At 35.6% G+C, this 26,064-nt stretch overlaps 1 protein-coding gene across 1 annotated transcript in view; it reads right to left on the reverse strand.

The window, feature by feature from the left end:
• Nucleotides 1–11,633: 11,633 nt before the first annotated feature.
• LOC109098870 (unconventional myosin-Ig-like) overlaps nt 11,634–26,064 on the reverse strand; it is a 42,377-nt gene continuing 27,946 nt past the window's right edge. Inside the window, 1 exon segment of the mRNA XM_042776704.1 lies at nt 11,634–13,634. Coding sequence (XP_042632638.1) covers nt 13,472–13,634 — 163 coding nt within the window. The 3' untranslated portion in view covers nt 11,634–13,471.

Genomic DNA, 26,064 nt, shown 5'->3' on the forward strand with positions numbered 1-26,064 from the left:
TGTTTTGATAATTTCTTCTGTTGCCAGTCAATCAAATGGACCTGAAACCATGTGCAAAAACCTTTCAAGGATGCGCTTGCACAAACGTCCTTGTTACACCTCAAACGCTTCATTGATTGCTGTATGTGGAGATTTTTAATGTGACAAAACAAGCACACAGAGACCTCAAATCCCTATGGATTTTCCAACAAAAAAAACTTGTGTCCTTAAACAGACATGAACTTCTGGAAGGGACAACTGGCATGTGGTTTTCAAGTTTTAGACTACTGAATTAAGACAATACAACATGTCGATGGACACTCAGGATCTGGATGTTAAGTAGTCTCTGTTGAACACTGCGAGTTGCCGTTACTCTATGAGTTACAGCTACTAAGATTTATTAGTGTTTTCAATGCTGCTAAATGTATGTAGAATACAAAAGGAATGCCGTGTAGAGTCTGGATACAGAAACATATCCAATTTGGTGTAAATATGTTGCTTGTATCAATATGAAATGGCTGAAAAAATGCATGTATATCATTCAGGAATTGCTACTGTGGTGGTGTACATGTCAATTTGACACTTTTTTTTTAAATGAATTGTTTTTTTTTCTGTTTGTATTTTATTTTAAGGTTAAAAGGAAATTCCATAATGTTTTGTTTGTGTTTTTATTTTAATTCTAATTATTATTTGTACTGAAAAAGATCCTATCAGCTCATCCCAGGTTCGGGGAATCGTATGTTAGCAGTATTAGAATGTTAATTTCAGACTTCTGTTTGCGTTGTGGTGTTTGATGTGGTTTCAGTGACAGCTTCTTCTGTGCACTTTGGCCAATTATACTGGGTACCTTTACTCTGAATATTAACTGAAAAAAAAAAAAAAATACTAAGATAAGTCATTTTGTCAGATAGATGGTGACTCTAATTCAGCACAAATGGTATTCTGGCTTTGCCAGACATCAGTTCTTTTCTACCATCTATCAGCTTTATTTGACATCTTTAAACAGATGAACAATATGCTGTGCCACAAAGACCTTTGACGGAGGCCTTTCTGAGAGCAAGCCAATCTGGATTATTTTGGACTGAGCTCATTAATTGGGCACAAAACCTCTCTCGACTGCAGTAATGTACTGTAGCTCCTGAACTCTCTTTCTGAAACCACCATCAGTCTTGGTGAAGCTTCTGAAACCTCTCCTCTTATCGGCACAATACAGTTCAGGGAGTAATGAACTTTTCCCTCTGGAAGTAAATAATACACATGCATTTATTGTAGCTATTGAAAACTTGAAATATATAAAAAAAAAAAAATAAATAAATAAAAAAAAAATGAAGTGTGACTTTTGAGGGTGGAATTTCCTTTTTTTAATTTTGATTATAATTATTTAATAAAGTATTCCAATGATATGTCTGTGCTTTGTTACTGATCTTATGAAACAAATTGTTACAAATCTCATGAAAGAAATTCTTTGATGAAATAATTTTCTATTTCATCATAAAATTGTATTTTGCATAAAGAAAATGAAGCCTATTTTTAGGACCATTTTTTTTTTAATCATGATATTATTGTCATGTCAATAAAGCTCATTTCTCAATTAAATACTATTTATAAATATTAAATAGTAAATAAACTATTATACATTATGGTAAAGTATTATGTGTAAGATATTTATTGCTTTCATTGTGGGATATTTATTAGTTTATGCTTATTTACAGTTTTTCTCAATTTCTCCAAACTCAGGTTACTTTTTAAAAACAGTTTCCACAGTGATCTGAACACGTTATAATTAACCCTAAACAGACTGTGTTTTCATTCATTTCTCACAAATTACAAATCATGCAAATAATTTTATCAAAAACTGCGAACAAAACTCTCAAATGTTTTCGTAATAGTTAAAACAACCAACAAATATTTTAAAAATCAAACACACACACACACACACACACACACACACACACACACACACACACACACACACACACACACACACACACAAAAACAAAAAAACAGTTGTAGCTCCTTTTATTGGTTTTATACAAATCACAAACATTTACAAACATATACAAGCACAACAAACAAAACTCTGTAATTTGTCGTATCATCAAATGCATACGGTAGGCTATATTGTAAGTTGGTCTCAAATTAATAACTGCTTAATAAGAAAAGGAAAGCAAATTTTCTAATTGTTTACACATTTATCCCAATTGCTTTAACTATAAAGGGGAAAATATACAAAGAACAAGAAAAAATATGCAAAAAGCGGGGGTCCGATGCACTTTACCTTTGTGCATCTACAACTGAATAGGTTTTATAATAGAGAACAAACCTATAGATTTGATGTTATTTACGTCATCCAAAATCCTTTAAAGCAATGGAAATACAATAAAAAACAAGCACATAAATAGCTGTAATGTGGTAATGAGAATCTGGGGTTTTTATGTGCTAAATCATCATGAAAATGTCACAACACTTACTAACCAACTAAATAAATAAGCATATGCCCTGTTTTCTTCATGCTAAATGTCTTGACTTTTTTAAAAATGTACTTTTAGCTTTGAGGTTGATGACATTGTTGATGTTAACAGTTTTTGCTTGAACATAAGCATTTCTCTTGTTTTGGTTGGTAGGCACATTTAGCAGTGGTGTTCATAAACAGGCTCATAAATTCTACACAGTAACAAATCTGTGCACCTGTTGGGTTTGTTTATTGTCCTTAAGTTCACTCTCCTCAGCATGTGCGAGATACACACCCCTATTGTGCTCCTGTTACATATGATATACAGAGGCCAGCCCAGCTGTCTGTGCAGTGAGTGTGTGCTGCCGTAAATCTCATCTGAGAATGAAACTGCCTCCGTTCACAGGAGCACAGCCGGCCCAGCGCTGCAGATGCTTATATGTGCAGAGAGCTGCTCTGAATCAAAGCACGTCCCTCAGCTATCAGCTGCTCGTTCACATATTCACTTCTGCGATGCTGCAGAGGCCCACTGCCTTCTGATGGGACTGAAAGTGCACTCCAACAGGACCGGGCCGCAGCACTGATGCAGTCTCACAATGATTACTGCTCATTCAGAGTTGCACATTTGAACAAACCTCTGACTCTGATTATTAAACTGCGATACAAACTTGAAGACATCCTCAAATCATGAGTTTTGCAAAATCCAGAATTCCACCCAGAACACCCTAGCAACCATTCAGAACATCCTAGCAACGACCCAGAACACCCTAGCAACCACACAGAACACCCTAACAACCACTCATAACATCTTAGCAACCAACCAGAACACTCTAACCACCACTTTTAGCTAGTTTGGGACTGGTAACATCCCTAGACCCGAACGCCATTGCAACCCTTTATTATTGTGTAAGTTCAACACTCTCTGTTTTCTACTTGGCTTTTAACTTAACATTTTCTAACTCATAAGAGTATTACATATGTGTTACTGTATGCTTGTTTTTCAGATTTTATTGAGAGTTGAAGAGAATAAAAGCATTCACACTTCAAAGTCGAGGTTATAGCACTAAAAACTTCATCTATAGCTGTCAAAAACAGACTAGGCCATGTGTTCAACTGCTTTATTTTCATCAAGAGACTAACAGACCAGAAGAAAAGGGTAAAAATGAAACCAAAATCATTACAGTATTTGTATTTTAAAAATTATTACATCACTTCTGAGAATAAGAGGTATTGAACTTGAACAAAACAGAATCCAACAAAACTCCGTATTGCTGGAGTTCACATACAAACTCCATAAACTGGATTGTTTATAATAAGTGGCCATGGCAACCTGTCAATAACGTGCTCAGTGAACAGTGAGAAGCAGCTTTCCAAACATAAATCTTAAAGTTCTTTCTACTGTGGTTTATTTAAATCACACAACATTACGAGTCTTCGGTTGCTGTTAGTGGTGTCACTAGAATCTTTTTACTGGGGCACGAGCAGATCATGAAGGCTTAAGGCCACACAGACAACACAGGATGCTGCTTCTCATTTAGAGCAGATGGAATGTGAATTGCAGTGCTGTCAAGCTGTTTATTCAACAGCGGGTCATATCCGAATGGATTTCAGGTGAAATGAACAGTGATGTTTTATAAAGTGAATAAACAACATCTAATTGGACATTTAGTTCCCCTATCTCATGTTTAGTCACAAACATCTGATAACTGGAGAAAAGGAACTGATTCTGGCTGCTCTGCTTCACTGCTCCAGTTCACCACATAAAAAGATAATACAGTTAAACATTATCTCAGTATTTTACTTTATAGGTCTTTAGATCAAAAGGTTTTTACATTCATTAGAAACATTCAGTCAAGTGTTCCCAAACTTTCCACAAAACTATAGGTGCTTCCCAAATCTCATACTTATACACTATTCAATGATGTTTTGTAGTATAAATAGTGCTAGTAGTGTGTTCACACTGAAAATTCTAAAAAGAAAAAGTGCACTTTAAATACCCTTATGATGCACTTAAATAAGTGTGGAATGATGGACACTTCATGCACTCAACTGTCGCAGCTTCAGGTATGTGGTGAAGGGGGAGGGGCTATCAGACTCTGATTATGAATGACAAAATAACCGCATATAATTCATACACTACATGCTTAAGTACACAGTGCATTAGTTCCTAGTGTATAAGTGCATAGTGTATAGTGTGTCATTTGGGGCACAGCTTATGACGAAAGTACAAAAAAGTCAATGTTGTCGACTATTAAAAAGTTTGGGGTCAGTAAGATTTTTTTATATTTTTGAAAAAAGTCTCTTCTGCTTACCAAGGCTGCATTTATTGGATCAAAAATACAGTAAAAACAGTAATATTGTTAAATATTATTGCAATTTCACATCAGTTTTCTATTGTAAAATATTTTAAAATGTAATTTATTGCTGTGATCAAGGCTGAATTTTCAGCATCATAACTCCAGTCTTCAGTGTCACATGATCCTCCAGAAGTCATTCTAATATACTAATTTGCTGACAAACAAATACGCATCTTTCTTTCTTTCTTTCTTTCTTTCTTTCTTTCTTTCTTTCTTTCTTTCTTTTCAGGATTCTAGAATGTTTAAACGAATAGCATTTATTTTAAATAAAAAAAATAATTCTCATTTAATTTAATATATATTGAAGACACTTATTGGAACCAACTTGCACGCATTAGCTGAGGTCACATTAAAAGAAATGTTCTCAAACGCTCTCGTCATGGTTTGAAAGTGCAGCAAATTGTTTCCGTGTTGCCCTGCAGCTCTTGATTAGTCGACTTTTGTCTTAATGGGTTGAACATGCATGCGACTCCCTCACACCACAGCTATCTGCTACATGTGACCTGTGCTCAATACATACTGTATGAGATCCAACAGCACACAGTCCTTATTCAGAGATTTGAAGGAGAGACTGTTGCCATATTTTACTATTTTATTATATTTGTTCTTTTTCAGTAATGTAAACACATAAGATATTTACAGTTTTCAGCGAAAAAGTGAATGGGTGCTTGGCCGTGCAAAACTCATCATCACAATTATAGGGTGATGTTGATGTTTGCCAGGGTGTCTAAACCAAAATCATTTCATTTGTTGGGTGCATTTTAATTTTTTAAAAGAACAAGGATCGTGTATAACAGAAGACTTCTTGCCATAAGCGATGTCAAGTCTCACAGCTGGGTGTAAATCTCCATGTCAGTCCACCAGGACAACAAAGAATCTTTTATAGATTAGAACGGTGCCCTGTCATTCAGCGAGCCAATGATTGGACGAGCTGTCACATAGACAAATGGCTGACTGGAGGGGTCACTGTGGAAAACGGACGATTGTTGTAAGTTTTGATCAAGTGTGAGTGATCAGAGAGTTCATCTCTGCAGCTTCATTGTGAAATGGATGAGCCTCGCTCCAATCTGCCAAGTAACATGAGCAAAAGAAATGACACGGAAAGAAGATTAGAATTCCTACCTGAGAGACAAAATAGAGAACAAATAGTTAAATTTCACAATGACAAAGAAATAGCAAGTAACACATTGAATTAAATGTGAAATTTAGTAGAAAGATTGAAATAGAATTTTCTAGTGATATTTTTTTTTGGAAGGACAGGAAGCAATAAGCTCTGTGAACAAAGCATAGAGCATTTTTCCATAAAACTCTGTTGTTTGCGTTGACATTTGTGAACCGGATACATGCACTAGGTCAAGATGTCAAACTTCAAAAACAAAACCCCACGTGCCAGATGAAACCGGTGACCCAGTCAGCTTCAAACCTGATTCATAATTACATTAGCTATCAGAGAAACTCAGTTTGCTGCCATGTGGTGGGGTTGAAGGCAGGTGTTGTTGCCGGGGGAATAGTTATTTTTGCCTGTGACTCAGTTTGCTCTAGAAACATGACTAATGAGATTGAGGAAAACAAACTTGGTCACAGATTGGCTTTGTTGCAGAGCTTACTGACCTAAAAAGCTACCAAGATGCTTCGCTTTATTTTCAGATTTTGATATTTCCTGATGGACATTGTTTCTGGGTACTTTTTAAAACTAAAATGCTTTTCTACCCTCAAATGTTCTTCAGCGGTTCTTTTGAGCACCTTAGTTTCAGCAAAGGACTATTCTTTTGCCGTAAGCGGTTCTTGATTTGGCTATATGGTTTTATGGATTCTGGATTCAAGATTCAAGATTTTTATTCGTCACATACACGATTATATAGAGAATATATAACCAGCAGTGAAATGTGAGTCAGGTCCGCTCCATGGACAGTGCGATTATTAAAGAATACAACACAGAGGAAAATATACATAAGTATAGGTATGAAAGAATGAAATAAAAGTAAACAATAAAAATATAAGAATTATATATATATATATATATATAAATGTATACTGTAGAATTAAATATAGAATAGAAAATAATGTGCATGAAAGTATGCTGTAGTCTTAAATATTAAGATACACAGGAATGTACGAGTTGCGAATGTGCAAACAGGTTGTGACACTGTCAATATGTCAATATGAGCTAGAGAATGATGATATCTTAAATCTTACTGACTTTAAGTGAATATGTGCCTTGGTGTGAAGATTCTTTTTAGAGCGTTACCAGAAAGGCTGGTTAACATATAACCATTTGAGAAAATTTAGGAGCACATGATGTCAGCCTGTGGGACATACTTAAGTTAAACTCCATTTTACGCCAAGTCTCATCAGTTTTTATACACATCAGGTACACATACGGAAGACATATTACCATGATGCAGTGTACGTGGGCTGGGCACAGAAATGTTAGTGGATCTGGAAAAGTGGTAGCAGGTAGATTATTGTGTTTACAAACTACAAATAAACTGGCATACCATGAAATGTAACAAAATAAAAGCTATCCCTCAGTCGGCAGTGCGGGAACACTGAGCAGTCTGTGGGAAGGAGGATGGCTGGAAATGTATTTAAATACAAAATTCCTGGAGGGACAAGCTCACTCCAACAATGTGTGGCTAGTCGCCACGCCCTTTTCAGAGCTTTTTGAAAATACAAAAAGGCACTCTCACAATTATATCTTCTGCCATGCTGCCAACTGCCTGCTCAACATCGGACCTTAAATATGGCAAAATCATTTACTATGGTGAGGAACTAAGCATATGGTGATTTTTCTCCTAAGTAGCTTTAAGTATTGAGTGAAATACTGTAAATACACTCCCTCAATCAGGCCTATATTTGTTACAAACTACATTTTATTTGTTTCCACACCTGCAAAATACCTGGCTTCAAATTACAGGAAATGCACACTCCAAGTAATTAAATCCTTACGCATTATTATTAAAATACATTAGATGTTATGAGGCTGGTTTTGAAATACTGCCCTAAGTCTCTGTCTGCCACCTACGGATGACCAGGACTTGAAAGTGAAAAGACCGTTACTAGGGTGGTTGGAGTCCTTGATGATTTTAACAGCTCTGCTTTTGCAGCGTTTAAGGTAGATGTCCTGCAGAGAGGGGAGAGCAGACCCTGAGATGCTCTCTGCCAAGCGCACAACTCTCTGCAGAGCTTTGCAGTCATGACTGGAGCTGTTCCCATACCACACTGATATACACTGAGTCAATACACTTTCTATGGTCCCTGAAATTTTTCAGGATTGCTAGTGAGTCCCTGAATTTTCTTAGCTGTTGCAGATGGTACAGTCTTTGCCTGGCTTTATTAACCTGTATTTGAATGTGGGTAGTCCAAGTCATGTCCTCGGAGATGTTTACACCTAGGTACTTGAATCTGTGCACCCTCTCCACAGGGGTCCCACTGATCATAAGAGGAGTATAGGGCTGCTGCTGTCAACAATCAGCTCTTTAGTTTTACTCACATTCATAGAGAGACAATTGTCCTGGCACCATGATGTAAGTTTCTCTACCTCGTCCAGGTATGCGGTCTCATTATTGTTGCAAATGAGGCCCAGAACCACAGTATCATCAGCAAATTTGATAATAGAAGTGGAGCTGTGGGAAGACACAAAGTCATGTGTGTAGAGAGAGTAGAGCAGGGGACTCAGGACACAGCCCTGTGGGGCTCCTAGGTTCAGGGTGATGGAGCTGGAGATGAATTGGCCTACTTTCACCACTTGAGGTCTGCCGGTGAGAAAGTCTTGAATCCAGTCGCAGAGTGAAGAGGTCTATGAGTTTAGAAGCAAGCTTGATGGGGATTTTAGTATTGAAAGCTGAGCTATAGTCGATAAATAGCAGCCATACATAGTTCCCATTATTGCTGTTAATGTGCGTGAGAGAAGATTGCAGGATGTGAGAGATGGCATCTTCAGTGGATCTATTGGGGTGATAGGCAAACTAAAGAGGGTCTAAAGTATCCGGATGGAGGAGCAAATGTAGTTTTTTACCAGTCCCTTATAGGTTTTTATGAGTTTTGATGTGAGGGCAACTGGACGACAGTCATTCAGGAAAGAGGGGTCATTGTTCTTAGGCACAGGGATGATGACAGATTTTTTAAAGGAGGTGGGAACAACCGGGTATTTCATTAAAGATGGATGTAAACAAACCAGCGAGTTGATCAGCGCAGGACCTCACAACACGGCCAGAAATCCCATCAGGTCCGGCTGCTTTCCCGACGTTCACTCGCTTTAGAGCCCTCCGAACCTCGTCCTCCGGCACGGTGATTACATGATTATCGCTGCACTGACTGCTGCTTCCTGACGCGCTGATCAGCAGACTCGCGCTGCTTAGATTGCTTTCAAAGCGGCCGTAGAAAGAGTTTAGCTCATCAGCCAGCGACGGATCTGCTCTCACCTCTGCAGAGGATTTATTTCTATCGCTGATGTGTCAGGAGTCATTGAGCTGAAAATGAGACTCTATTCATTCCCTGCAACAGAGTTTGGTGGCTCTTACTACGTGTAGGAGAGCATAGCACAATGCTTTGTACTCGTTCATGTTCCCCGACAAAAGACCGGTGTTGTGTGTGTTTGTTTACTGCAGCACGGATTGTTCTGTCCACCCACGGTTTCTGATTTGAGAATGTCCTTATAGTTATTGTTTCAGTTGCTTGCTCGGCTAGTGTGTTTACAAAGCTTAATGCTACATCTGTGAACTTGCTGACGTCAGATGAACTTGCCCGAAACATGTCCCAGTCTACGTCATCAAGAGCCGCCTGTAGTATGGCTTCAGAGATGTTTGTTGATGTACCCGCTGAGCACATCGTGAAGCTTAGACAAAGCCAAGCCGGTGTCTGCTTGTGGTGGGATGTAAACAGCAGTAACGATGATCGTTGAAAACTCCCGGGGCAGATTGAATGGGCGTCAAATAATGAATAGATGTTCCAGATGAGGCGAGCCAGCCCGATCTCATGGCAATTTGTACATATTTTACGAGGTTGCTAATTCGTACGAATTCGTATGACCACACTTTTTGCCAAATCGATGTATTTTACGAGTTGCACAATTCGTATGAATTTGTACGAATTACCTACACCTAACCCCGCCCCTAAACCTACCTGACACTGGGGTTTAGACAAATCGTATAAAAATCGTATAAAAGTGAGGTTGTACAAATTCGTACGAATTAGCCACCTCGTAAAATAGGTATGAATTGGTTGTGAGATAGCGTTGGGTGAGCAGGAGTGTAACAGAGTGGAGATATTCCTGGGGTCACACCATTTCTTGTTAATCATGAAATACACTCCTCCACCTTTGGATCCGTCAAAAACAGATTAGTTATTAGATGGTGTTACAGCAGAGTCTGGGACCGAGGTCGTGAGCCATGTTTCAGGCAAACAAAGGATGTTACAGTCCCTTACTGTATGTCCTGTTGGAAACGTCTATTTTATTTTCTGTTGGATGGAGTTTGTTTTGTTATAATGAGAGTTGGAGTTGGTGAGCAAAATGCACGGTAGAGGAGGACTGTTAGCTCTTTTCCTCAGTCTGTTGCGAATCCCAGCACGTTTCCCGCAGTGTTTCTTGATCCGTCGCCTCGGATGGTTATTCAAGTAACCAGTGTCTACAATTTGTAACATATTGTAGACACTGTTTATCCTGTACTTACTGCTTATTGCACTTCTGGTTAGATGCTAACTGTATTTCATTGCCTTGTACCTTACAATAAAGTTGAATCTAATCTAATCTAATCTAATCTAATCTAATCTAATCTAATTTTATCTTACAATAAAGTTGAATCTAATCTAATCTAATCTAATCAAGTGGCCATTTTTCATCTCTGGGTTCCAGAGAATCTCAGATGGCCACGTTGGGTTAGAGGATAAAGTGTCCTGAAACAGGTCAGTGAAGTGTTGTCCAATGTCCAAAAGTGTTCCATTGTTGTAAATGATCAGTGCAGATGTTATGTGTGTTAAAAGTGAGTAAAAAAGTAAATAAAAGCACAATCTAAGCAGAGCGACCCGGACGACGTCCGAACTCGTGGCGCCATCTTGGTTTAGACCAAGAACCATATACTTTACATTGGTTTTTTACATGAATGTCTTGAATATCGGGTTCTTTAAAGCACTAATTTAAAAACCTTAAAAAAGGTCTTGTTGAAGTTCCTTTTTAACATCAGGCTTTTGTTTCCAATAGGAACATGTTTTTTTTTAAATGTGACGTAAGTGACGTGTAGCCAAGTATCGTGTCTCATACTTGTGACGTTTCATGTCAAATACCCAAAAGTAAACTGACAACTCGAGTAAAAGGTGTGAAAAAAAAATAAAAAAATCTTAGATATGCAATAACCAGTGATGCTCATGACACATTGAGACAGAAACAGAGTTCAACGTCAGCAGACAGACAGGTGCGTGCAAAGAAGTGTCAAAAATAGTCAAAATCACAAAGACCAGAAAAAAAAGAAAAAAAGAAAACACAGGGGTGTCAGAATAGATGAAAGATGCTCACAGCAGGGGAGTGGAAGCAGGAAATAGAAAATAGAGTGACAGTAAGGCAACCTGTCACTACTGAGAATCTTCAGACGCACACACACACACACACACACACACACACACACACACACACACACACGGTTTAATTTAACGGGCTCTTCATAGGCATAATGATTTTTATACTCTCCTAATAATATTGTATATCCCCTAACCTTTAACATAATCCTCACAGAAACCTTTTGGCACTTCAAAAAGTATGTTTTCAAGCCGCTCATAAGGTTTATGAGGCCATTGTAGTACCAAAGTCATTATATACTACTGTGTTCTCACCACATACAACAAACAAACAATTACTGCATGTGGCATTTAATAAAACAATATCATATGATTTGATTACAGTTTAGTTGCTGTTTTCAAATACAGCATTTGACAGATATTAATAGGCATTAAAATCACTCCTCTGTTTATATATTACAACTACAATGCAGTAATAATATTGTTAGGTTTAACCTGAGGTCTTGGTTAAATACTCCTGCACTCTCAGAAAAAAAAAAAAGTACAAAAGTTTTCACTTGGGTGGTACAAAAAAGGTACAAAAGCTAAAAGGTACATCTTTGAGCCTCATTTACCCCTCCAAGGTACATATTAGCATATTAATACATATGTAAAGGTGCATATTTGCACTTTAGAAGTATATAATGTATTAGTACCCTTTGAAAGGCACTGCCCCAGTGACAGCACTAACACGTGAAAATACTCTTGGTTGCATCTCCACAGTTCAAATGTACACCCTGAGAAAAAAATACAATCATATAGAACATAAAAACAAAATCAACATATGTTATGAAAAGTGCAAAGGCCATATCGATATAACGTTCTTTCTGAAATGTTGATAAATCATAAAATAGCATTATTACATGATCACCCACAATTCAAAATACATGACACAACGCTTTAGGGCTATTTCATGTGCAAAATTAAAAATAGAGGAGGGACAGCAGAATAACAGCGGATCAGCACAATCATTAATGCTGCATATCTTCATTTCAAGCACATGATAAACACACTAGCATTAACTGGTTTAGACGTTCCTTCTGTTTAACACAGGGAGTGCTGCAGAGATGACATTCTTTATAGACCAAAACATGTAAAATACTTGTATTTTAGCTCTTCTGGTTCCATCGTACTGAAGTCAGCGGGTGTTTTGAATGGGTTTTTGGTTAAATGGCTGAAATTTGGTCTGTGGTGAACACAAGCTCAAAATATTTTCATGTTTTATTCATGTTCTTAACAAGTGTATAAAGCCTCATTCAGGCTGTCAGTACAAATCCGATTTCTGTATATCTGATTGATTTAAATTATTGACTGTCCACACTGTGCGTATCGCAACTTTTCAGATCTGATTTGTGTGTCCCGTGGCATTCTTTCATTTTACTGAATATCTGCTTTGGTTTCTATGGTAACAACATTGTATTGTTCTACAGTAAAAAAAATTTTTAGTTTGCAACTTTGCAACAACACAATCTTGCTTCTACAAAGACTTTCAGCATGTTTTCCACAAACAACGTCTGGCGTGTTTACGTTTTACGTGGCGTGAGAAAGTGACCCAGGCAAAAAAGCTGATCTGAGCGGTCAGACTGAAATGGATTTCCAGGAATGCGATTTGAATAGGATTTCAAACCACATGTGAATGTAGCTTGAAAGGCCTAATGGGACAACAGAGGTTGTCTACAGCCTCATTGTGTTTATAATCACAAACTATTCTAACTCAAACTTTCAAAGAAAATGTTTTAAAATAAAGACTATGGTGAAGATCATTTATAGCCTATATTTAATTTTTAATTTCTGGCGATTCTATAAAGGCCTCAACATCTATAAAAATTGTGTTAACTTGTGCGTAAGAATTATAAACTTCTGTTGGCCACAAAGCTTATTTTCTGCAATAATCCAAAAGCCAATGGAAAAATCGAGGAAGCCCGGGTGATACAAACTTCTAGTTTGGCCTACAAAAATACATCACTGCCACATGCTATTTAATTACAACAAAGTGCATTGCTTCAGATTGAGAAAATAATAAATTTTGTTCCACTTATGTACAAACATATCCAATCCTGTTTGAAATCTCAGGAACTTACAGTCCCGTCATGACTGATTGGCTAAATACTATTTTATGTCCTAAGTCTTGTCTTTACTGATGGGGCAGCAGTAAGGTGAATCCGGTTCGACTCTTCTTGAAGTCTGCGATGGTCTGGCCAGGTTTGTTCTCGATGGTGATACTCTTAGGTTTCCCGCTCATGTGTACCTGGACTCCTGTAGAGCACACTTTGACGGGCAGTGGAGTATTCTTCACTCTGGAATAAACACATGACATAATTACTCCAGATTCTAACCAATGCTGAATACATCCCAAAAATAGCCTGTGACAGCTCTCTCAGCTCCCTGTGGCGTATAAAAAGCAGTCAAAGCTGTACATTCAATTGTGGTTTTGCTGTTTTTAGTGGTTCATAATGAAACTCAATGAGTTTTTAATATAATATTATATCTTAACAATATAGTGGTTCATAATGAAACTCAATAATGTAACATTTTAATTCACTTTTTAAACCATGCTGGTTGATTTTTTGACTGTACAATTTGTTTTGCACAAAACTGACCAAATAATGCATGTGATACAAATAAAAAGACAGAAAAACAAGGCTAAAGTATCTGTATGGTATCCAATTATAGCTAAAATGCTGTTTTAAGCACATTCAGGAATTTTCAGTCTATTATATAAGTGGTCCAGAGACGGAAAAGTGGGGCTCAAAAAGTCCCATTTGATGGAGTCAAAAATAATGTTCTATGTAGGACAGAATAGATGAGAAGGGACACCTCTGCTGTCTGATCTTGTCCCTGTTCCCTAAATGCAAAGTCTTCTCGCTTCCTCTGAGTGTTTAACGTGATCACCAACTCTCAGAGTGAGAGCACAACCATGCCACACAAAGCCTCTTTCATTTAGTTGTCTATAAAACACAAATGCAATGCTACATAAATGCACATCTTAAAATTGTTCATTGATAAGGGGCCATATAGAATTTTTTGTTCACTTATTTTATTTATAATGTCCTGTTTCTGTACCCATGTTGAATTATTTTTTTTTTTTTTTAGAAACAGGTTGTTTCTGTAATCTTTTGTAAGTAAGTGACCTCTAAAAATCGTTGCATAATGCTCTACTTTGAAATGTTGTTCAATTTCTTGATTTTTCAAGTTATTTTATAAATCTATAAGTTAGGAGAGGCAATGATATATTGTGAATTTGGACACAGCTGATAGGTTTGATATCATACACTACCGTTCAAAAGTTTGAGGTCGGTAAGATTTTTTAAATACTTTTAAAAGAAGTCTCATGCTTACCAAGACTAAATACAATAAAATACGAAATACGATATTATGAGGAAATAAATACAGTAAAACAGCAATATAGTGAAATATTATTACAATTTAAAATATTTGTTTTCTGTTTAAATATGTTTTAAAATAGAGTTTATTCCTGTGATCAAAAAATAAATAAATAAATAAATCTATTACGCTGACTTGCTGCTCAAGAAGCATTTATTACTATTATCATCAGTGTTGAAAACAGTTGTGCTGCTTCATAATTTTGCGAAAACTGTGATACATTTAATTTTTTTTTTCAAGATTTTTTATGAACAAAAAGTTCATAAAGAACAGCAGTTATTTAAATCTGAAAACTTTTGTAACATTTTACATGTCTTTACTGTTGTTACATTTGATCACTTTTATCCATCATTCTTGATTAAAAGTATTAATAACTCAAAATTTGGAGCAGTATTGTACATTTATTTTTTATTTATTATTTTTTTTTGCAGCTTACATTTTGCAAATCAAAAAATAAATAAATAAATCAAGAAAAAAATCCTGTTTTTCCACGATAAAAATAGATTCTATTTAGTTTTTAAAATATACAGTATATCATCTCTGGGTTGCACCATCTACAATAAAACAGGATGATCTTTTTCCCTCTTTCAGGTTTTCTCTTTCCATCCCACCCCATACAATGCAGATAAGCACTCATGCTTTCCTCATAAGCCCTTCAACAGGTGGACGGCAGTCCGCCATGAAAACAGCCTTCCGTGGGTCACGCAACTCCTCAGTTCTGTTGTTCTCTTTCCACTCAGCTGTTCCCATCAGGGCTCCAAGCCACCAACACACTGACCTTCTTCTGATTCACCAACTCACCAGAAGAAGGCCAGAGGAACCTGACACTGGAGGACATTAACTACTCCTGGTCAAGATTTAAGGTTAAAAAAAAAAACAGTTAACCCTGAAAAAACAGTGTCATCATTCTATCATGAACTCTTTGCATGCAAACGGCTGCACAAAGAGTTTTACAAAAACGTGACGATGTTGAATAAATAATTGATGAACAGAATTTAAATTTTTAAGTGAACTTTGGTTACAATTACTGTAGACCAGTTGGATAAGTTGCGCAGTGGTTTTCGCAAATCCTCTAAGAACTTCGGGAGGTGTGCGATTCCTCAAAGGTGCAGGCGTGTGGTTGAATTGACCTGTTTTTTTGTTTTTTATTCAGGGACATGGCGCCCCAACCAAAGAGAACATGCTGCAGTAGAGCTACATTATTTATTGCCATGGAAACCATACGACAGAACTGGGACGCAGTAGCAACTTCGTACAGTTCTTGCGAGCCCTTAAGACTGAATCTTCTTTCATTCATTCAGCGTTTGTATGACTGCTATGAGTGTACATCTCCATGTCCATTACTGTGAATCATTGACAACTCTGTTTTGGGCCATGCCTGAAAAACACACTTCATTACACATTCTGGATCTGCTATTCCTGCAAGCCCGTTCCTGAGAGTGGAAACCAACTCAAGAAAACAAATGCAAACATGGCAGTCTGCTTCCCCGGGGCTCGGCTGTCACTGCGCATACTTTTTGTTTATCATTACACCCTGAGTTTGGGCCCCTGTGGGCTGCGTGTGTTTGTTTGCAGTCTCCTCCTAATGGCCTGTTGAGTACATCACCAGCTAAAGAGGCGAAAGCACTTCTTCTAACAGTGTCCCCATGAAGAAACAATGTTAAATTTTGCATTACCTTATTAAAAATCTTTTTGTCCTTCTGATGATGAAATTATTGAGCAAAATTAGCAATATCATATCCGAGATTCTCAGTCTCTCAGTGAAAACATGTCAAAAAAACACGAAGACACTGTGATTTTGTTTCTCATACACTATAAAAGTATTTTTTTATAGTGCATAAATAAATAAAAAATATATTATTTGAATATTATAGAATATTATACAAAAATATTATATTATAGAAATATTATAAAAAATATTATTTCAATTTCATGCTTAAATCAATGTTACTAGCCGTTTGTCTAAATATTTGTGAAATTTGTTAGCAATTTTGGAGTAAAAATAGTTTCAAGCTAAATCTTTTTTTTTTTTTTTTTTTTTTTTTTTTTTTAAGAGTATTTTTGTTTTGGTGGCTTAATGTGAGAAATATTTAATATACATGAACAAACATGGAGTTTCGGAGAAAAAAGGCATATTAGATCAAATTTTGATGCTAATTTGTCTATTATGATCAAAACTGTTAGATGTGTGAGTCATGTCAGCTTTTTATTAATAGAGTAAATATGTGCAGGCTTACAACTGACTTTGCAAATTTGTAAGCCAAATTCTTTTAGTAGTTTAATGTAGCTATTACTATCAGTTTTACAGATTATTAATAAAACTAAGTCATCTGAGGTCAGTGAAAACTCTCTTCCACTTTCCCTCTGCCACTTTCACTCAGTTTCATCTTGAACTAAACAGACTTCTGCATCTCTGCTGCTTTTAAAATAATTTCACCTCGGGCATTCATCCATAACTCCCAGACAACGTCACTTCTTTCGCCCTCTCAGAAACTGTCAGCCGTTTCCCTGAAGGCAATGTCTCTCAGGACAGGAGCTGAGAATGCACATCTGTCAACAAGCAGACAGAAGTGACAAACTCTCTCAGAGAGACAAAAGGTGAAAGCAGAGATACAGAAACATGGCAGGAGAAGATATGAGATTGATAGAGAGAGAATGCAAGGGCAGGAAATAATTACAGCTGACAGAAAGTGCAGAAATAAGAAATGAATGTTTCTTTAATAACAGTAATACATCAGATTGAAATGAAGGGAAATGTAAGAGTAGTTTGATCTCAAGTCCTTGATAAGTTCAAAATCACATTATTTTAGCGACATATACACTAATGTTCAACTGATTTGAAATGTTTTTGAAAAAAGTATCTTATGCTCACAAAGGCTGTATTTATTTGATCAAAAATACATTAAAACAGCAATATTTTGAAATATCATTAATAATCATTTTCTATTTCAATATATATTCAAATGTAATTTATTCCTGTGATCAAAGCTGAATTTTCAGCATCATTACTCCAATCAGTAATTCAGAAATAATTTAATTGGCTGTTTAACATTTTTGTGGAAACAGTGATACTTTTTTTTTCATTTGATGAATAGAAAATTCAGTCTTTACTGTCAGTTTCTATAAATTTAATGTTTTTTTTTTTTTTTATAAAAGTACTATTTTTTTTTAATAACAGTAGTATCCACTGTTAAATAGGTCATGACAGAATATTCATATATTCATTTTTATTTAACTATCCAAGTCAATTACAACCTGAACTCTACAGTACTGTGTATACAACTTATGTAATCATGAAAATACATGCGTAGTTCATGTCTACTTCAGACAGGTCTACTTGCTATGCCAAAATTGTGTGGAATAACCTACTCTGTAATCATAATTATTGTAGGGAGAGAATACCAAACAGTCACATAAACAGGCTTGTGTTTTTCTGTAATACAGCTCTTTATGGACAAACTAAATGCCTTTGGGGCCCTAAAACAAACCACAGCAGTCATAAGACACCAGGAGGGACCATTAAGAGTCCACAGATTGAAGCCCATTTAAAACACACTCAGCCCCATACGCAGAATAACTGCTAAGTTTTGTTGAACTATAGCATCTCAATCTCTCTCTCTCTCTCTCTCTCTCACACACACACACACACACACACACACACAGACACACACACACACACTCCTCCACTACTCCCCATCATCTCTCCTGCAATCCTAATTAGCACTTCCTCAGCTGCTTGGCAACTATCTTCGAGGCAACAGCAGCATCTGCGTCCCACAGAGGTGTGGAGGAACAGGCTGTTTCACTAAGTGTGAGTAGGGGGAAATCGGGATAAACTGCTGGGCCAAAACACATGCTGAACCTATATTTGATGTGACAAATTACAACTTTACCAGCTCCAAAAAATATTTAAAGGAATAGCTCATCCGGTAATGAAAATCATGTCATCATTTGACATTGTGAGTAACGGACTCAATATAAATCATAATTCAGTGATATATATATTTATATATTCATACTTGCTGCATCATCATGAGACAGTCATTTGGTGTCACTGACATCATAGCTGGTGGAAAACATCTTGAGAATTTGAAAAAGCGGAAATGAGAATGAAATTTGCGAGTTCCAGCAAAGAGGAAGGTTTTCAGCGCATAAGGACTTAAAGAGCAGGTCAGATGGGTTTTTGAAAAATCTCTCTTTTGCAGTTTATAACGTAGCTATCCTTAAATGAAAACAATTTGCAAAGTTGTTAATCAAAAAAGTGCATGATAAATAAAGATATTGTCTCTCAAAAGAGAGAGTCGGTTCTGAATCGCCGTAACGAGTCGTTATTTTATTTTCGACTCTTTTGCCTGTTACGAACGGTTGATCTGTCACTAATCTTGGGCTATTAGTTTATCATGTCGTTGGCTCAAGGGTAATCTTCTTAAGCCTTTTGGTGCTTGTAACAAGCTCTCTGAACCATGACCTGTAAGAACTAACAAGTACGATTGAGTACGATTGATACGTTAGGTGTACATTTTCAATTGAGTGCTCAAAATATAATTTTTTTGTGCCCAATATGTGATGTATACCTAGTGCAGCTTTAGGTTTCCAGGTAAAGCACAATATTACTGTCTTAATGAAGTAGTTCTAAAAATTCGCAGTGAACCTAAGAATATGTCGATTATTGTTCTAATTACTTTGTTTAATAATAAAGAATGTAGTGTAGCACAAAGACTTATAATAATTGTGAAACTGCTGTTTATTGTGCTGCACTGGCAGTTACAGGGTTAATGCGGGAGAGATGAGTGATTTCGGCTGGTGCTCCTGTGATACAAACTGTTCTGCGTTTCTGATTAAAAGTTAAGCCCAAGCGTCTTTTGTCTGTCGTTCTTAAAAACATTACAGTAGACATATTTTGGTTTACAAACTGTATTGTTTAATCAGTTAGTCACGTTAGCACTCGGCTAACGTATCCACCTAGTGTTCACAGTTTAGCAGCTAAACTTTAGCTGTGGGCACGATTCGCTTGCATAAGTTTTTTTGTATTTTATGTCATTATAAGAACGGATTGATTATATTATTGTTTTATGTAAAGGTGCTTTGTCAATGGTAGCGCTGGCTAACTGGCTCAAGGACTCATCTCTGTGCCAATCACAACAGGTTTGGCCAGCTGACCAATCAGAGCAGAGTAGGCTTGAGCAAGGGAGGGGCTTGCTCCGAACTTGCTTGAACACGAATCATTTCCTAATCATTGGCAAATGACTCTAACATTAAATGTATATTCTGAAGAAAGTTACAATGTTTTCTGACCTTAGATGCATTTAAACCTGATGTAGGGGACTCCAATACAATATTGGGACACTTTAAAATACCATCTGACCTGCTCTTTAAATTTCAGTCTGTTCCTCATATAAAACTTATCAAATGGCTTATATACAGTAATACACAAGTCACATGGTGTTCTTTTGTGGAAGGTTTTTTCCACAGAATAATAAAGGGTGGTGTTTTTTATCTCAATTTTAAATTTTTTTTTTCAATATTCCATGCTTATATATTTTAATTTTAAATTAAGATCTCACAATTCTGTTTTTCTACCACTGAATAAAAAGTAAAAAAGGCAACTGGGACTTTTTATCTCACAATCCTGAGTTTATATCTCATAATTCTGAGTTTATATCCTTATTATGAGTTTTTATCTCAATTCTGAGTTAATATCTCACAATTCTGAGTTTATATCTCGCAATTCTGAGTTTATATCTCATAATTCTGAGTTGATATCTCAATTCTGAATTTACAGTTTATCTCACAATTCTGATTTTATATCTCACAATTCTGATTGTATATTTTTTTGTTAATTTTTGTTTTTTTTTTTTATTGTTTATTTAATTTGTTTTTTAAATTCTTATTTTTTGATATCTGAATTCTGAATTTACAGTATATCTCACAATTCTGATTTTATATCTCACAATTCTGATTGTATATCTCCCAATTCTGAGTTTATATCTCATAATTCTGAGATTATATATTGCAATTCTGAATTTATATTTCTCCAATTTTGGGTTTATATCTCTATTCTGAGAGTTGAATTATATCTCACTATTCGAGTTTATATCTCATATTCTTAGTTTATATCTCTATTCTGAGTTATACTATCTCATAATTCTGAGTTTATATCTCACAATTCTGAGTTTATATTTCACAATTTTGGGTTTATATCTCTATTCTGAGTTTATATCTCTATTCTGAGCTTATATCTCAATTCTTAGTTTATATCTCTATTCTGAGTTTATATCTCACAATTCTGAGTTTATATCTCTATTCTGATCTTATATTTCAATTCTGAGTTTATATCTCTATTCTGAGTTTTTTATCTCATTTCTGAGTATATATCTCATAATTATGAGTTTATATCTCTATTCTGAGCTTATATCTCAATACTGAGTAATTCTCACAATTCTGAAGTTATCATAATTCTGAGTTTAATTTCACATATCTCTATTCTGAGCTTATATCTCAATACTGAGTTTATATCTCGCCATTCTGAATATATGTCTCACAATTCTGTTGTTTTTTTTGTTTGTTTGTTTTGTTTGCCACGGATAAAAAGTAATTGCCACTTTTTATCTCACAATTTTAAGTTAAACAAATGTCTAAATTGTGAGAAAAGTCACAATCACCCCAATTATTATTATTATTATTATTATTATTATTATTATTATTATTATTATTATTCTGTGTTGGAAATGGGCTTTCATAGACTTCTCTTATTATACTTTTTTAAAAGTTTAACAACTTCTGATCAAAGTATGCTTCATTGCAAGGGAAAAAGCAGCATTAACAATCACCAATGGAAATCATACAGAACGACAGGAGGAAGAGTTAATAATGACCACTTTCAGTTTTTTCGCCCCATCATAATGCGTTCATACTACTGCTGCACTACAGACTTTCTCATCATCATTAAGTGCAAAGCTTTGTTACTATGTGGAATTATAGTCCTACACTGATGGATTTTGAAATCTATTGAATAAACTTGCGGATGGAATTTATTCCAAACATTTTAAGATATTTAATAAATCTTGGTGGATGGTTATGTATCAGTTATATAATCATATAGTTCATCACATAGATTACTTCTAGCCTGGTTAATTCTCAGTGACACTAAATGTACAGCTTGGGAAGGTAGTATGAGATAAGCTGCTCATCAACTGAGCCTGAGAAGATAGTTCCCTTATTGATACACAAAATCACACGAGTTGAGGATTATGCAACAGGCTCTTCCTTCCTATTTGAGGACAACACACACACACACATACACACCCACACACACACACACTCAACAGGGATGATGTCACATATGGCAACAATAGTGCTGAACATAGCAAAACATCTATACTACCATTCAAAAGTTTGGGGGCAGAAAGTTTTTTTTTTTTTTTTTATTATTATTATTACTTTTCAGCAAAGATGCAAAATTTATCTAAAGTAAGAGTAAAGACATTTATAATGCTGTTCTTTTGAACTTTATATTTTTTTTTTTTTTTTTTGATTATTATTATTTATCTTGGTTTGGTTTTATTTTTTTATATAATAATAATCAAAAATGTTTCTTGAGTGGCAAATCAGCATATTACATTGATTTCTGAAGGATCATGTGACAGTAAAGATTGGAGTAATGATGCTGAAAATTCAGCTTTACATCACAAGAATAAATTACACTTTACAATATATTAAAATATAAAACACTTCAGCTTGGTGAGCAGAAGAAACTTCTGTCAAAAACATTACCCCACACTTTTGAATGGAAGGTTGCCGTTTTTTGGTGGTGTGTTTTGTTTTTTATTATGATAAAAAAAGTTTTTATGTGTTTTTGATTGTCTTGAAATCCATAATTCATAATTTGCAGTAGAATGGATTAATTAAACCTGAGATATGCTTTGAAGCCTTTATCACCTCCTGCCAATAGTTCTGTTAACTGTTATGATAGAATGAACAGATCAACAAATGCCAACTATATGCATTATAATGCTTATACATTCATGGTTATACCTTATTACAGAACAAACTCAGAAATGTGAGGGAATAACTAGGCCATTAATATAATGTAAGGCAATTATTACCAAATGACTCATGAGATTGTGCAGTTCATTTTAATGTGTATTTGAAGTAATTAGTCAGGCAGATTAATGTGATTTCCAAAATCTAAGTACAGACTTGCATTTCAGCTATTTTGTCCATTAACTTTCCTTAAACTGAATTACTGTATGTACATAACTTGCATTTCTGATTTATCTAACATTTTTGAAAATCAAGAAAAATGATCGGTAATTGGCGACACTATGACACTATTTATATCTGGACTATATTACTGAAAAATGATCGGTCAGATGAACTGGTCGACGACCAATATATTAATATTTAATATTTTTTTTTAAAATTGATCTATTCAGGTGAAATTAAATACAAAACTGGTCATTTTTTGGAGAAACAATCAAGCTCTGCTAACACACTTTAGAATTTATTCCATCATTGCCTTTTGTCAAGCCATCCCCAGCACACACACACACACACACACACACACACACACACACACACACACACACACACACACACACACACACACACACACACACACTCACAGACACACACACACAGCTGTCTCAACAGATGGCCAAAGAGGGGTTTAAACTACCCAACACACACACAAACACACGGACTGGCACTGCCTTTCCACAAACAAACACACATGACCCAGTCATAATGTCTGTGTGAGTCAGGTGAGGGTGAATGACCCATGGGAAAGGTCACAGAGTTTCAAGACAGGCATGACAGAAATGAATCACTGTTTGAATTGAGATACAGACATTTCTGATCAATAAGAGCTCTCAGCATGCATGCAAAGAGAATGTGGAATCTAAAGTCATTAAATATTTACAAAACTATATCTAAGATCATAAGAGTGGTTTGATCAGATTGGAAAAATGAGAATAATACTCTTATGTGCGTGAATAACAGCGCAAACTCACTTTTTGACCAAACAATTTGTGAAAACAAATTTATTTTAAATGACACATGAAAGAAATTATATAAGCACTAAAAATGTATGGCTAACAATTTAGTGGATGATGTTGATAGAACATGTGATTCTTTAGAGCTCTGTGAACTTGACTTCACACATCCATTTAAAATCACCCTGAGACCAGCTTCGCAAAAGCTTTGCTACAGTTCATGCATATTTTATGCACCAATTCGACTATATAACTCCTATAGGTCATAGCAATTTTAATTGATTTTTTGTTGAAAAGTTCGTGTTTATTGATATTTTTTGTTATATTCATTTTTATATTAAATATCATATAATCATTATTAAGTAGTCTGGGGGAATATCTGGAGCAGGAGTTGAATCTCATATCACCCAATGATTACATTAACATGTGAAATTTAGCTAATCATGAGATGTCTCTGTAATTACAAAAATGATGTTACTCACCGTGCATTACTACTGTTTAAAGCCTTCATGTTTATTTGTCAGTTTTTACAAATGATTTGAACGTATAACAGAATTAAGTACCTAAACCCACTACAATATTGTACATTACAGAGATGTTGGTCTGAAATTCTGATTATAAATTATAAAATTTCACATTAAAAAGAAAATGCTACAGTAAAAAAAAAAAAAAGAGTCTGTAAATTCCACAGTAAAAACCTCTTAAATGGTTCACTCTCCAAATTTTAAATGGCAATGTGCATTACATGTAAAATTACTGTAAATACCATTAATGTGTGGATTTCTGAAGTAAAAACTATAAATTATCATATAATTTATGGTGAAAGGACATTTGCCTATATACTATACCGACATATACTGTATATTTATTTAATTCATAATTTTGTTATCAGTAATGTACATTAGGGTTTTTAGTGTTACATTCTCTGTTATTTAGTGAATTTTTACAGACTATCATCATGTGGATTCCTGTTCTGGATTTCTTATATTATCATGGTGGCTATAAGTAAATTTTAAGGTGCAAAACAATAAACTGAACAGGATATTTTTACAGTTTAGACACAATGTCAATAATCTTAAGTCTTTAAAAAAGATGTACAACTTCACCACTAATTCTCTGTATAACATTCTTTTGCAATTCCAAACATATTATTATTATAGAAAATTGATTCACAGACAGAACCTGCAGAGTTTTATGCCATGTCTGCCCTAATTTTGGGGGAAATCTTGTTAGATATTGGTTAAGACTTTGTTCGTTTGGAAGAATGTTGTTTCAGGACCAACAAGACATTCTGATCCAGGAACATGCCCTACTTGGCAAAGTACAGTCACCTTCTGTTTAGGTTACTTTTACATCTGTTTAACTGAAATACCTCACATATGCTTCAAAACAGTCCCTCTTGTCTTCATATTTGTGCATAACATCCTCATCTTCATGACCTTTATGAAACAGAACAAATCAATCTAGTTTTTGCAATGAAAGTGGTGCTGGGTCTCCACTGTGTGGATCGAGTGAATTGCACGTTTGTGCTTTGTCATCAACCCCCACCCACCCCACCATGCTCACACACTATTTGCCTTCCTCCACACTTCCTCAGGCCCCTGTGACGTCTCCTTTTGATGATTTCGTAAAGGGGGCATGACCCTACACATTGACTCACAGATGGCAGCAAAATGGCTTTAAAGCAGACCTCCAGAAGAAGTGTTAGTTTCCCGAATTACCTTTCTGAAAGAGCTTCTTGGCACTCTGTAAGGCTAATGTTGCTAAAGCTACCATTGTCTGTCTGTTTTCACTGATGCTGCCTTCACGTGCTACCAGAATGAATGTAACTAAAAATGTGGGAGTTAAAATTGCATATGAAAGCAATGTGAAGTCGACCACTGGAATTAGTCGAGCTCATAATCACAAGTGGGGCTTATAAAGTTTGGATGGCACCATGATTTATTTTTATCATCTCCCGTCTGTGTAATTCATAAAGTGCATTTTTTTATGCACAGTACAATCAGATGACTGACTTTTAAACCGAGTGTGTTTTCTGTAAAGATAACAAGCTTGTAATAATAGTGGAGTGTTTATTTGCTAAGGCTAGCACCGGTATTGCCGGAGCTTGAGCTCTTGAAGCTCCGCCCTCTTCCCCGGAGCACCAGCTCATTTGCATTTAAAGGGAAAGAGGAAAACCAAGCTTTTTGGCTCATATCCTAAAACAAGCTATAAAAATATTATCTGTAAGGTATTTTAAGCTAAAACTTCACACACACACACTCTGGGGACATCAGAGACTTATTTATCATCTTGTAAAAAGGGGCATAATAGGTCCCCCTTAAATCTTGAAATTATACAATCTATTTTA

This window comes from Cyprinus carpio, chromosome A19 (assembly GCF_018340385.1).
Source record: "Cyprinus carpio isolate SPL01 chromosome A19, ASM1834038v1, whole genome shotgun sequence".
Taxonomy (NCBI): Eukaryota; Metazoa; Chordata; class Actinopteri; order Cypriniformes; family Cyprinidae; genus Cyprinus; species Cyprinus carpio.